Source organism: Athene cunicularia (genome assembly GCF_003259725.1).
Source record: "Athene cunicularia isolate RWA chromosome 4 unlocalized genomic scaffold, athCun1 chr4_part1, whole genome shotgun sequence".
NCBI classification, from domain to species: domain Eukaryota; kingdom Metazoa; phylum Chordata; class Aves; order Strigiformes; family Strigidae; genus Athene; species Athene cunicularia.
The window spans coordinates 25,529,815-25,545,205 of NW_020799098.1; the positions used below are offsets into that span (position 1 = coordinate 25,529,815).

Consider the following 15,391-nt stretch of genomic DNA (forward strand, 5'->3'; position numbering starts at 1 on the left):
CCGCTCCGCAGGGCCTGCGGCTGGCGGCGGGCACCGCGCCGCTGACGGGCTGGTAAGTCCTGCTCTCCCTCCCTGGTCCCGGGGCCGCTCTCCTGCTTTTCCCCACGTAGCGCTTAATTTTCAGCAGGTGAGGCTGTCGTGTGCCGGAATCCTTTTGGGGTGTGCCCAGCCTTGCCTGCCCTTACTCTTCTGGTGGGGCTTGCCTTCAGGTCCGGTGTGCTGTCATCCTTCATCGCCTGGAGACTAAGCAGCCTACATTTCTAAATGAATGTGTCCTGACTGTGATCGAGTTCCTTCCAAATCTACTGATCTGGGGTCTGCCATGGAAAACAAATGTTCTGTGAAGTGTAGTTTTACTGTGTATACACTAAAGCATACTGTATAAACAGTAAAATATATAGAGAAAAAGAAACGTATATAAAGAGAGTAAAACATAGAGTAAAACATATATAGAGAGTAAAACATACGGTAAAGTATATTAGATAAATAGTAAAATATATATGCGTGTGTGTGTGTGTGTGTGTGTGTGTGTATATATATGTAAAGTTCCTAGCCTTTCTCATAAAAGTTCTTTCCTGGTGGACTTGAACTGAATATTTCAGTGTTTCATTTCCATCTCCTTGTGAATCAGTCGAGATCCATTGCTTTTATAGAAATAAATTATCACCACTAATTATTTATATAAAACGGAAAAATGAGGGAATTAGGAAGAAACGTGGAAAGTAAACGAAAGGCTTTTAAGAGCCTATACTGGAAGTTGCTCAGAAAACAGTTTGGGGAGATATATATGGATATACATATATTTTAAGAAATCTTTCAATTTATTCTGGAACAGAGAAAATTTCATCATTCCAGAAATGAAAAAGGCCACCTGTTTGTCTGCAGCTGTCCTGCAAAACAGCACAGTGCTGCTGGCAGCTAATAATATCTCCAACTTGCAGAAGCGGCGCACACTTGTCATTTTACTCAGCACTCTGTGCAGACATACAGCTTGGCTTGCTTTTGTTTTTCCCAAGTTTATCTGTGTATCTCATCCAGGCCATGCAGTAGCACATCTGACAAACGATGGTTCTGCAGTGATAAGCTGCAGGTCTGATTTGCAGCGTGGATACAGTGAGAATATTTTGTATACTATTGTGACAGATGAAAGGAATGGAAGTGGGCCAAATTCAAGCTGTTTGCCATTGCATCTGATCAGCAGATCCTATGGAGAGAATTTGCCTGCTGTGAATATTTGATTCTCGCTAGCTTGAACTATCTTCTGTGTTGGCAGTGCTACTGTGCGAATTTGCAGTGGCTTTCCAGGGTGTCTGTCCCGCACAACTGCCAAATTCTGTGGGTTTTTTTTACAGGGTTCAGGATTTTGTGCTCCTCTTCGTGTGCAAGGAAAAATACTTAATGCTATGCAGTGAACATTTTTTCATATTTATAACACACGGGTTATCAGTCTTAAAAACAGGGGGGGAAAAAAAGATTACGAGTGAGCAGTGTATTACTTCTACCTCTCTCCCTCCACTTTTATGGAGGTGTAGCCCCTCTGCCTCCCGTTCTCTCTACATTAACTGCAGGTGGTTGTCCTGGCAAAGTGATTTTGTGAAGGTGAGTCTGTCAGGTGGCACACCAGAAAGGATGAAAAGATGATGGTGTTGAAATGCAGTTGTGAGAGCAGGAGCAACTTTCCCCTTCCTTCCCATGCATCCTTCTGACTCAGTTCTCAGAGAGTCAGTGCCCCACACCCCTGTTTGACCATCCCTGCTCTTCCCCAGCTCTTCTTGCTAGTTCATGGCTGTCTTTGCCTGAGAGTTCGTAGTGTTTTGTGAATTGGTTAATTTTTCAGTTCTGAAATTCAGTATAGCAAAACATTTACATCAATAATTTTTGCATTTGTAATATTTACAAGTAAATTACTTTGCTTATAGTGCTGATCTAACAGTAACTGTCAGCACTCTGCTTAGACAAGCAGAAAAGGATTGGGGTTTAACCAATCAGCGTATCCTGTGCTTGTGTCATCTGTCTGTCACCACACTGAAGCATTTGTCTTCTGTAAGCAGCCTGTTTAGAGTTTATGTCATTTTATAGATAAAGCATAGATAAAATTCTATAGGTACCTATAGGTTATAGATGTATATATATCTGTAAATATCTATATTTATAGGTAAAAAATAGATACAATTTGCAAAAGAAATTTAGACTGTAACCTGTAAGCTCACTCTTCCTCTGGGTGTCTGAAGGACGGAAACTGGAAGATTTATGATTGAATAGTGATGTGGACTAAAACCAAGAGGAGCCAGCATGAGCCAGTTGCAGGTCCTCTAGGACTGTATGAAATGACGTGCTGACCAAGTGACCAGTCCTCCATCTATTCCAACTCTGCAACTGCAGCAAGTAACTGCTCATAGAAAGGCACTATCATCTCCATTTAATGTATTGAAAAAAATGTGTTTGTGACCTGTAGGGGCTGCCAGAGGGTCTGTATTCTGGTCACGTGTCTTCTGAGAGCACTGTAAGAGATACCACCCTGTTAGCTGAGGCCCGGCAGCTGGCCGCACTGCGATCCTTGCCGTTGCAGTGTGACCCATTTGCGTGACCTATTTAACTCTGCCAAGTTGTAAGGAGCTGGGCATGCACATTAGGTGTGTGTTTTCAGTCATTTATTTAAAGTAATGATGTCTCATACGCGTTGTTGCTTAGAAACCCATTTTTTTCTTTTTTAGTTTCTTCAACAGTAACAAAGAGTGGCACTTTCAAATAGATGACTTACAGAAAATGTGTAGTTACAGCTAACAGATATGGAGGTATAATTTCTCTCAAAAATTGTAAGTAGAATTTTCTGAGAACTGAAGAAACCAGGACTTGGCCAATCCAGGGTGTAGTAATCCTGAGGGAAAGCTTTGCTGTGAGCTGGGTTTTAATGATAAGACTCCTTTCTCCTTTTAGTGGCTTAGGAGTGTTGTTCTCCAGTGTCTCAACAGAACTAACAAATACTAATTTCAACGGTACTGGTGCAAACTAGGAAATGTTTAGTTTTGCAGTAGTATGAGATACATTTTTGGCTTGGGGATAGGCAGCCTAGGCAGGTTTCTCTGATTATCTGTCACTTGAAAACAATTTCTTTGGCTTTTTTTAAAATCCTTTTAAACACATTGCCATTTTTAGGGACATTGGGAAATAAAAACTATGAGATTGTTAACAAAAGCAATAACTTCTTTCAGTACTCACTGATTGCATCTCATTGGCATGTGTGATAACTCATGCCCATACAAGATACCAAGTTTCTGAGAAACTGTTTGGGTGATATTGTTAGTGACTGTTGGCAAACGTTATTCTTATGATGACCATCAAAAAAAAGCATGTATGAAAACAGGCATAGAGTAGTGACACTGTTTTTTTTGAGAAGTGGGCATTTGTCCATCAACAGAAGAACCGAGTTTCCAAACTAGATGGCTGCCAAATGGCTTTGTTACTGTTTGTCATAACTTGGATGGGAACTTTTGGCATAAAGATGGGTACAATTCGTTATCTTTGGAGTTCACTCTCCTTTGATTGTTTTCTAAACCTATTAGGTTACTGTGTCCTGTATGTCCTGTATATTTTTGTTAGGAAATACTGTTAGGAACTTTTTTTTAATGCTTTTGCATTTTTATTAGTCTTACACATTGCTCCACCCACCGTTTAGAAGTGACCAGAGCTGTCCTCCATCAAAGACTAGACACAAGAGTTATTCACAATGCAGTTGGAAAAATTATAATGCAAACAGTAGCCAGATGGAGAATTTTACAAGCATCTTTTCATGCCATGAATGATGCTCTCTCTCTGGGTTATGGGCTCTCTGCTCTCTCTACTGCTGTTCCTTTCCCCTTGGCTCCCCTCCAGAGCTGTTAAGTTTCAGCCAGGGAAGAAAGGGAGATTTGGACTCCTCTAAATTTCCAAGTCCGTATTTTTTTGTGGTGTGGCTGGTGACAGCGAGCTTTGTGTGCAAGAGTGTTGGCATGCAGAGAGTTGCAGCGATTAGCATGCTGATTGCTGCGCCCCGACAGAATAAACAGGGCTGCTTTCACCGAGCTGTGGCCGTGCCACCCAAACAAAAGCCCGGGAGCAGATGTGGGGAGAGCCCTACTAGCAAATCCTGCTCTGTCATGCAGGGTGGGTAAGAACTGAACTCTGCCCAGGCTTCCCTGATTCCTGTTTTTTACAAAAATGGAGATCCGTGGCACATGTTGTGGTTCTGTTCCTCTCAAACTCTTCACATGGCAGCATACCTCCAGTTGAAGGTTTGAGATGAGAGGCCTCAGAGAATACTGAGCTGTATATCTTTTCTTGTCCATACATCTTCCATTGCAGTTGTTGATCTAGCAACATATATCTAAACGTACATCTAAAAACTTGTTCTCTACTGACCTTCAAGATTTATCTGCGTTAAGAAAGATTCACTGGTTTTATAAAAGGGGGGCAGAGTACGTGCATATGTGTAAGTATAAAACCTATATTAAATGTATATGCATGCATACAGATTTAATTCAATGCAAACCCATGTGTCATCACTGGTATTTGGTTTGAATGAGGCTTATATCCGTTTGTGCTTATTCTCTCTTAGTTACTGATTTTTATTTTTTACACTCTGAAAAGTGTAAATCCTCCATAAAGTGTTATAAAATTGGTGCTGTTTCTTGTTGCAGACAGTGGTCACATAAAGTGTAGCTTCAAGCATTTTATTTGGGGAGAAGGCACCTACCTTTTTCCAGTGGCATCTGGCTGGTTAAGGTTGGAGAGGCAGGAGACCAGCTGTGTTAACTAGGAGTAGCTGGCTTGTTCATATCAATGTGCAAAATGCTTTCTGAAGAAACTGCTTGCTTAAATGGGGGTGGGCTGTTTCACATCTACCCTTGCTGCTCCCTTCAGAAATCCAGCCTTTTCTGCCAGTAACATGCTGAAGTTGTGTTGGCAGCCTACAGAAGTAGGTGGGGAAATTAGCAGGGCTTTTTCAGTTAAAGAAGTTCCCAACATTAGGGTTTGGAAAGAGAAAAGTCAACAAGTTTATTACAATTATCTTTAAAAAAGGGTTCATATTTATCTAGTTTTCAAACAAAATGTATACTGACTTCTGAAATTATATGACTGGAAATGTCTTGTTCTTCATTTAGCTAATGATATGGCTGTTTGTGAGCTGTTACTGAGTTAGGGAGAGATTGGTTCAGTAGGGTTATTTTTTTCAGTAAAGAAGAGTTAAAAGTTTTTTGTTTTGTTTTGGGGGTTTTTGTCTCTTTTCAGGATAATATCATCTTATTCTTAAGAGGCTGCAAAGAGCTGGGGCTTAAAGAATCTCAGCTTTTTGATCCTGGTGATCTGCAGGACACATCAAACAGAGTAACCCTCAAGTAAGTACAACAGCAGTTTGTGATTAACATGTTACAACCTCAGATGCGTGTGATGCAACAGTAAATATTTAAGGATGAGCAGAAAGTCTATAGAACTGTCATTTGTATAAAGCAAATAGGAAGCTGAGGTTTGGGAAGGCTTCAGTGCTGGGAAGAATACATTGTTCCCTTCAACAGGCTTTCTCTAAGGGCTGTTATTTTTCCCAGAGAGATCAACCACAGCTCTTTTAAAATACTGTTTTAGTTAAGCAATGAGTTTCTGTGGGACTTAGGGGCTTTCCTGAGTCTAAATTGATGGCATTCTTTTTTGTCTGTCCAACTAATGAACTATGTAGGCTGGGGAAAAAAAAATCACAGCTCTGTTATTTCAGATTAAACTGTTTTGAAGATGTGTTACAGGACATTTATAGGCCTCTCAGACTTCACAAGGTGCAGACAGGAGCATAGTCTGTTTATTTTCTAACAAGAGCTATGGGTTGGGACATGCTATTTGGGCTGAGGATGTCTGTATGAACTGTGGGGACTGGAAATGCCACACTTTAGATGCTTTTTCACCAATGCCACACACCTACTACCACACAAATTATCATAAGCATATTAAGAGGTTCTCCTTCCTAGTAACTAGTTTGAGTTTTTTTGTGGGGTGATTTTTTTTTTTAATCTCCTTTTAATCAACAGCTTTTTAGCTGTGATATGTGCACATGCGTCACTGCAAAGAATACTAGGTGCTTAGACTCTAATGTTTGTACTTTCAGGATTCCACCCCACAGAGTGATTTAAAATACGGATGTGAAACTGGCACAGAAAGATTTACTGACTTGCCTAAGGTCACACGGAGCAGGCTTGAATCAGTGTCCATGTAGTCATACATTGAGGTCTTAAATAAGAACTGTTGTCCCTTTCAGGAAAGACTGTCATCATGGACTAGAGGGACAGAAGCAGTCAAACTGTGTTTTTCTCTCATTTATACTAATGACAATTAAGGTCCCTATCCCTCAAAAGCAAGAGCACCCCACACTTCCATAAATTCAGTAAAAATTGTAATTGGTGTTATTTAGAAGTTTTCCTGAAATTTTGGGGTCTATCATGTGTAATATTAAAAAGTTATTGCTCTGCAGAGAAGCAAATACTGCTGAGTTGGTTGAATGGCCTTGTTTCATTTGGCCAAAAAGATCACTAATGAAATACTGGTCAGACATAGCCGTTTTAGAAAAGTATATGGAAACAATTTACTAAATTTCAGCAGCATTCTATTTTTTTTCCCTCTCTGGCAGTGGAAGCTGGGCAAGTTTTCATGGTGTTCAAGCATTGTCTGGGAAAATTCAAAGGTTTGAAAATCGAATTGGCCACTTTCCTTGTTTTAAGGAATAGTCTCCCACTTTTTGCTCTTTTCCAAGTTTCTGGCTCTAATATTAGGTTCTTATTGCCTGTACATACTAGTGGGAGGGGGCTGTGTAACTTCTTCTAAATCTGATAATATTGAGATGAAAGTGTTTCTTCTCGACATCCTGTAAAAACATGATAATGAGTGGCTGGAGAGACTCGCAGAACACTCCCTAATCTCTACATAAAACCATAATCTCCATATGAAACCTGAGATAAAGGATCTTTCAGATAAGAACCTTGGTCTTTTGGGGTTGAGGATGGGGGAGTATCTTGGAGGAGGCAGGTTGAGAGTGGGGCTAGCACGGAGCTCCCAAGGAGAGCTGTCCAGCACGTAAGCAAATTCAACCAGGAGTAATAAACTCTGTGGATCTGGCTTGGCCCTCCACTGAATATGGTGCTAGATAGATGAGAAGTGTCTCACTGGCATGGATTTTTTTTTTTTCCCATCAACTCTTCAGAGAAAGCAGCTGTGGAAATGAGCCAAATGTTTTCCTAGCACTGTCCAAATTCACGCTGAGTAACTGAGTTGAGGTGTACAAGCCAAGTCCATGACTGTTGTAGAGAAATATGTTCAAGACTGTCTTCTGCTAGCTAGTTCCCAAAGCATGAAGGTGATTTATTTATTTTTTCCCTCTTTGAAGACTTTTGGGTTATTTTTTAGACATGGTAAAAATGGTATTTGTTCTGTGGTAAACAGTGAATATGACATTTTTGCACGTGATTAAGATAACATTTTTAACCAATTTTTTTCATACAGATGTTAATTGATGTATGAATTAGATCTATTTTTTTTGGATCATTCAGCTTATAAAAGTTATGAGCTAATGCTGTAAAGAATTTCTTCCTGACTTGTTAAACAATACTCTTTTCCACTGCTATTTTATTAAGAAAAAAAATAGGACTGTTTTATTTTTCTTAGTATGTGGGTATTGGTGGATGAAATTTTGGCTTAAAAAAGATGTTATCAAAAATACTTTGTTTTAATGTTGCCTATATTTAGGCTTTGTTGTTCTCACAGATTTAAGTACATTTATTTTTGTTTTTGTCAGGTAACCCTTAATGCTGGAGTGGACTTACTGTTATAGTAGAAGGCAATTTCATTATAAATAATCAGGAGACAATCTCTACTAAACCTGAAGTAGTCTTATTTATTCTTCCACACCTAAATGTGATGCACATTTCCTCCATTCTTTTAATGGTTTCTTTGCTGATATTTGAAATTTTTATGTTTGCACAAACTTTGTGCTTTGTTGTTTCTAACATAAAACTTCCACCCTTTCATGAACATTGGTGAAAAAATAAATTGAGAAAGATGCCAATGTTAAGTCTGAGTGCTCAAGTATACGTTCTAAAACTAAATATATTTTCCACAGCAGGTTCTGTTGAAAGTGGCAGGATCTTTGTTGCTTCACCCGTTTGTCCTTTGTGATGCTTGTTTCCACAAAAGGAGCTGCTCTGTTTCCTTAATGTTTGCTGACGATTTCCTCAGTCTCCTATGCATGTTCAGTTGCTTCCAGAATCTGTATGGGTTGCATAATTTATCACAGAACAGAATCTGACCGTTGGATTACTGCAAAACGCATTTTAGTAGTGAGGACTTTGGTCGTCTTTTTTGAAGAAATCGGCAACTCTGTTTAAAGGAAATATTTCTGGCAGTTTCCTGCTTTACTGTGGGACCATTATAAACACATTTTCTTTTTGTACTTCCAGAATTCTAATTTAATGATTGAAGTAATGGTGACAAAATACTCCCACGTTATGAATAAATGAATGTGTGAACTACATCTTCTTAGCTTTTATGTGTTTCCAGCCAGCAGAAGCATTCTACAGGCTTTTGGTAGGGAAAACGTGATCTGCTGCATACACGCTCTTGGAAAGTGTGTTTTTTTTTTTTTTTTTTTTTGTGTGTGTGCAACCAGGAACATTGACTATAGTAGGAAGCTGAAAAATGTAAGTATATCACTTGGGGGGTTGTGGGTTTTTTTTTGTCTGGTTAATCCTGTATTTGGCCTGAGCAAGAATTATGTCAATAAAAACTGGTACAGGTGAGTATTGCTGAAAAGTTCTTCTGAATACAAACCTAACCAGGTTCTACTGGAAATTTAGGTAGAGCTGCTATAGCAAAGCAGGCTTACAATAGAAATAAAATGAAGAATGTTTGTCCCTTCTTAGATAAGGGATAAATAACATGATCTCTGTGTTCTCCATTGTGGTTTTCATGGGAATGGTCTGACTCTCCCCTGAAGCTATGCTTTTGTAGCCTTTCAGTAATATATAGGCATAAAGTACATTTGCATAAAGTATTTAAAATGAAACAAAATTATCATTAGTTCTGGATGCAAGTCTTTACTATCAGATTTGCTCTCTTTCTCATTGTTCTTCCAAAGAAATGAGTGTTTCATCAGAACAGCTAATTCCATTTAACTTCAATTTCTTGTTAAAGTAATGGCAATGGTAATGGATCCTATAATTGTTAAGTGGAAAAGGAAATGGCTAAACTTTGCTGGTCTCAGAGTTAGTTATTCTCCTATAGCCTAGCAAGCTGTCTGTCCTTAGTCAGCTGTAAACTGCTATAAATTCAATTTTATATTTGGCTCACACCCCTGTAAACTGCTAGGAAATGCCAAAACCTTTTCCTAATAACTTCGCAAGCCAGTAATAGTGACTGCAGGTAAAAAATAATAAAAAACACAAAAACCACCCCACCCCCCTCCCCCAATTATTTCATTATGCCTTTCCCATCATCATTAGAGTAGTGTCTTCTGCATCCAGCACACACAGTTGTAGGGGAGGAGTCCAGCTTTGGCATTTTAGCACTCTTGTGGGCACCGACTAAATATTTTTGTACAGTTGTATTGTTTTAAAGGTAAAGTTTCAAAAGTATCCTCCACAGTGTGCTTGTAGGCAATATATGCTTTCCAGGTGCATGATCCTGCAACCTTGGCTGGCGGCCAGTCAGAATTGCTTGCAAATGTGACATTATTGGGGGGGAAAAAAAAAAAAAAGTGGATCAAGAAAATCAAGAAAGGAAAAAGAGAGAAAGTGATCAAATGCTAGCAGAAATAAATAAAAATACCACAACCTTCATCAGAGAACTGAATGGCAAAATGAATTGGACAGTTTCCTGGTTGCTAGGAATACTGTATTTGCAAGTGTTTTCACTTAACTTGAGAACATGTGCCTTAAGAATTTTTTACATAAATTTGTTGAGTAGTACTAGCTGAAGGAAAACAGCTCAGATAAAGGTTGTTTCAAGACCAACAAAAATCAGAATTGGCAGAACTACCTCCCTTCCCTCAGCACAGTAGTATCAATTTGGATGTAATTTTGAAAACAAGGGGAAAAATTCTGAACTTCATTTAAAATGTTTTCCAGTTATTTCATGGCATGTATATTATTTATAAACCAAAGGGAAGTAAAAACTGTTATAAAATATTTTATGTATAAATAGAATATATTTTACATTATGCACCACGGTTGTTTTGAAACAGGGGATCTGTATCACACATGTCATATCCTTTTCTGGCAGGGCCTCAGCTGGAGTGCTGTGTGTGATTTTGGACATCACACTTAAATGAAAAGTGGGGACTTCAGAGAAAGTTGATGAGAAAAAGCTAATCAGTAGTCTAGCATGTATGACTGAGGAGGAAGCACTGAAGGAATGTGGGTGCGTGTTTTAGGGACAAAAAGTCTGACGTAGATGTCTGTCCCCAACACTCCCTTGGGATTTCTCCTAGTCCTATTTTCTTTAGTTCACTGTATAGTATGAATTATACAGCCCTGTTCCATCAAAACATAAAATACTGTATTTCAGTTTATTTAACTTTTTTGAGACAGGTAATAGCAGTTATTATGTATTACTGATTGCACATCTTCTCCACATCAAAATATTTCCTGTTTGTTCTGCAGTTAAATACTTTGCAATGTCACGACATATGCTGAAATAATGAGAAAAAGCCTTAAGTTCTGAGGGGATGCTTTGGCAATTTTAACCAGTGCAAAACACTGAACTGAATTGCCTTTGACAATCAGTTTCCAGTCCAAATTGCTGCACAGGTACCATTAAAGACACTGCTTTCAGTGGAGATATATGTGGGTGCAGAGGAGGACTCTGCTTTCCTTGCATGATACAAATATCTGCATTTTTGGAAGTGTTGGATTTTGACCATCCCAAGCATCTTAATTTCTCCTTTCCTAAAACAAGTGCAACACCAGCAGTGTCAGATCAGATTTCTTTGCTACCTAAAGGAGTGAGAGGGTATATAAACATTTGCAAGAACAGTTCTTGGCTTTTTTCTGATAGTTTTGAAGTGACTTTTGAGTTGCAGAGAGGCATCAAGTCAGAACTTGAATGAAGCCACTAACTCTTTCTGCTTTAGTCTGATAAAAACAACCAGATGCTCATGGCTTTTGATTAATCTTGGGCTAAGTATTTCTTAAGATGGCAGAAGCCTGGAAGTAAATGTTCCCATGTCATCTGGTTAATTATATTAAGATGATTAAAAATGAAACTACCTTTTCTGTCCTTGAAATAGGCAAGCACATATTTCAGATGTTTTATTTATTCCATTAGTCGTAATGGATTTAATTAATGACCATCAGTATTAGTACTCTTTAGTGATTCTTTTCCTATCAGATTTACAAACAGATATATTTATAAGTGTGTCTTTAGACAGTTTCAAATATCTTGCCTGGTTTTCCTATTCAGATTTATTTTTGCTGTTTATTTTCTAGGCAGATGCAACAGTTTCATTTTTTAATAAAAATATCAGGAAGATAATGTGTTGTTACCCATTCTGTAGCACTGTTTAAATTTTCATAGTTACCCGATGTATTTATGTTTAACCACTGACAGATACTTCCCTTTCAGTTCTGATTTATAACAAAATCTTGTGCTGATGTGCAGTTTAGAATAGATAAGAGATGCTGAGGGGAAGTAAATTTAGCTAAGTGACTGTGTAGATGGCTTCAATTAATTCTTATTAACTTCTGCAGGTATTAGTCACCATTTATTGGCTAGGGAAAGTGGCAAACAACTGCACATCATATAGTGGATCAACCCTGAACCTGAAGGAGTTTGAAGGTTTGCTGGCACAAATGAGAAAGGTATCTTTTTGCTATGTTTTGGGAATGGAAATTATATTCTGATTATTATTCCCATAAATAACCTGTTTGTTGCTGAGAGAAGTGGGGGGCTGAAGTAGAAATTACTTAGTAAACTTCTTCTAAAATGCTTCTGACTACCAAGTCATGAACACAACTTTCTTTAGCAGCCAGCTTTGTGGTGATAGCAGTGATGCAGCACATGATGTCAAGCAGGGCTTTAGAACTGTCACATGGTTCTGTCATCTTCATTTCCATATGTTTTCGTTTGAATTATTTTAATTTATGACACGGTTTCAGCTAGAAGAGCTGAGACTCAAAAATAAGGTGTCAGGGCTCACAAGAGCATAGATTTTTATTCTTTAAAACATTCAGTCTCATGTGCAGCTCTTGTTTTTCAGTTGCAACATAAAGCATCAAACCAAAGTATCTAAATAAAGCTGAAGGATAGAAGGAGGAGATTATATTTCACCAAGGACACAGTTATGATGAATCTGTGTTTTGCCGAGCTCTGAATTCTGGCTGAAATCCTATTTGGAGGTTTATGATGAGCTGAGCTTTGTTGGAAAGGAAAAGTTGTGATTGCTGTAGAGTGGTTTGGGGCCTTTTGGTTGAGCGTTCCAGTATGCCCTGAACATGAGACACTTAACCTCAGTAATGGTTAGCAGAGATATTCAAGCATGCATTTATTGGGGATGGAAGGAGCAAAGAACAGACATATAAGAAGATGGCAGCACCTGGTGCTAGCATTGCAGGTGTTGGACATACTGCTCATGAAAAGCCATGCAGATATGTTCTCCAGCCCAGAGACCTTCATGCCTGCTATTCCCTCGCCGTCTCAAATAACAGCCGAGCCACCACAGGCAATGTGGTTTGGGGACCATGAGAGACTTTTTGCTCTTTACTCTCCTTGAGCTCTGTACTACTGCATCTGCACCAGCTGCAGCTCTTAATTCTGGGATTTCAGAGGGCCAGTACCGGATTGCCACTGGAGAGAAAGAAATACTTACTTGGCTGACTGCTAGCAGTTCCTACACCCTAGTGTGACCAGAGAGCCTTAGCTAGACAGGCAAAATCCCTGTTTGTGAGCCCAGTTCCTGTGAACGAGGAAGTGGAAATGGAGAGGAAAAGAGAATATCCTGATTCTCTGTAGAGATTTATTTTGGTCTTTGTTTGAAATGACCTGCAGTAATCACTCCAGACTTTGCCACTCATGAGTGATATGACTGAGCCTAAGCAATAAAGAAGTGAAGTTAATACTTGAGTTGTTTCCAGATAGAACTTGCAGGGAAGGATCAGTTCCCACTCCAAAGAGTCTGAAAGGTGAAACAAAGATGGACAAGGGAACCAGTGCAGAAAAATTCCCAAAGTGCAGGTTGTTATAATGTTAGTGCTTGCATGGTATTGTGGTTTATTTTTTATGTTTAATCTCACAGCACAAGGCTCCTCCTTTTTTCCAGGTGATGTTTACCCATCAAACTAATCACCAGAGCATTTTGGAGGTCTCTTTTGAGCCCTTTAGTGGGATGAAGTAGACTGGGACCGAAAGGCAGTGTTCTCCAGGGAGCAGATGATCATGGAGCACCTGGCTGGGCAGTGCAGGGCAGTGCTGCAGGTTGAAGACAAAAGCAAGAGGCTGGGACTTGATTTGTTACAGATGGTGGAGCTGGGAGCAGAGTAGAGACCTCATAAAAGTTGAAAGCTATATATTCCTTTAATGTAAAAATGGAGCACTTTGCAGTCCTGAAAAGTCTAGTTTAGGTGATGCTGTTATGAGGGCCATTTGGCAACTTATTTTAAGGTCACCTCCCTACTCCTGTACCCCTGCAGTATTTCCCACTGGCAATTGTGGGCTTGTCTGTTACTGTGTTTGAAGAAGATTTGTTGTAAAATAGAGCATGTTAATCATGCTGTGCAACAGTCTAATGTTCTTTATAGCTGAGCTTGAGTGATGAAAAGACACTTTATCACATTCTTACTGGCATTTTTTTCCCACAGAATTTAATAATTAAATCAACCTTACATTCAGTCTGGTTTAGTTTTTTCTGTTATAAATTCTCTCTGCCCTCCTTTTTTAATAAGCAAACCAAAAGATAGCTCGGATGTAAGTTGTCTTGGATTTATCTTTTTCTACTTCTCATGCTGAAAGGCCTATTCATTTCTAATTTTATTTATGCTACTCTGTTTTTAATTTCTTTAACTATTTGGGTACACATTTTTCTTTGCTTTTAAACTAGAAATTCCCAATGACAAAATATCCATGTCTTTTTGATTATAATTAGTGGGTGGGACTTCCTGGAGAAACACATCTTTTATTTGGCAATCACACTTTTACTGCCACTTGGTAACATACTGCGTTTTGAATTAGATAATATGAAAGACTAATGTGCTGTTGTGTGTCATGTCACAGTGTTATCAGTCCCGCAGATAACTACTTCCCCACTGATGTAACATTTGGGAGATGACGTTTGTTCAAGGCAGGACAAATACCCGTCTGTGAGACAGTGTTGGGCTGAGAGAGTAGCTTTGCCAGGGGGAAGGCTGTAAAGAACATGTTTACAGAAGTCTAGGATCCCATCCTGGTGCCTGCCTCCTAATTCCTGGTGAGCGGCATGCAAAATTAACATCAACAGGCCTTTGAAAGTAGAGTCTGCAGAACTCATTAGTTCACAGTTGGACTGTTTTCAAACTCTGGAAGATAGTGAATGCAGGATGGGGCTTTTTGTCCAAGTTTAAGTCCCTGTAGCTGCTGAGTAGTTCTGTATCATTCAAATACAGTAATTTAGGAAAATGGAAGTGTGCCTGAGGATTGAGAATAACTGGTTGGTATGAAGGGATGAGGGGATTTTTGGATTTTTAAAAAGATTTTTTGGGTCATGTCACAAACGGGATTTTGATAAGATTTTTAGATTTATACTTGAATGTGTGTAATTCATGCAGATTTCAGGGAGACAGATCTTTGTTGTCTAGTGTTTCTATCAGTATTTTATTTCACTAAGCAGGACTGGGGAAGGAAATTACATAGGATTCAATTACGACTTTGTTAGGTGTATTTTATTTGGTTTTAGAAAATACTTTCACTTCAATTTGCAGTGAGGTTACTTAATGACATTACCACAGTTTAGCATGGCCTTAGGTGACCTTTGCCGCTGCCCTTAATGTGGTATTTTGGCAGAGTAATAGTGAGTGGCTCTAATTAAGCCTTCTTCCTGAAAAGTCTGCAGGCCGTTGGGTCTGATCTCTCTGTCTTGCTTTGATCCTCCCTCTTTTCCAGCACAGAAATTTTGGTCTGTTACTGCAGGGCTCTCCTCCTTCCATCACTTCTCAAGCAAACCCGCTTTCTTGTGGAGGTGGCCTGCCATAACGTACTGTGATGTCCTTGATTGATCTTCTCATTGATGATACTAGTAATGGGTAAAACCTTAGCAGTCAGGGACAGTAGGAGCTGTGCTCAACATAGCCATTGTGCTCCAGCTAGTGGTAAGCAGGGGGTGCTTCTTAATTAGGAATTAATATTCAAATGATTC

General features: G+C 39.1%; 1 protein-coding gene across 1 annotated transcript in view; it reads left to right on the plus strand.

Annotated features, from left to right (window-relative positions):
- LIMCH1 (LIM and calponin homology domains 1) overlaps window positions 1-15,391 on the plus strand; it is a 111,976-nt gene that overhangs the window by 30,471 nt on the left and 66,114 nt on the right. Inside the window, 3 exon segments of the mRNA XM_026847119.1 lie at window positions 5,269-5,375; window positions 8,681-8,711; window positions 11,757-11,867. Of these exon segments, the coding sequence (XP_026702920.1) occupies window positions 11,859-11,867 (9 nt within the window). The 5' untranslated portion in view covers window positions 5,269-5,375; window positions 8,681-8,711; window positions 11,757-11,858.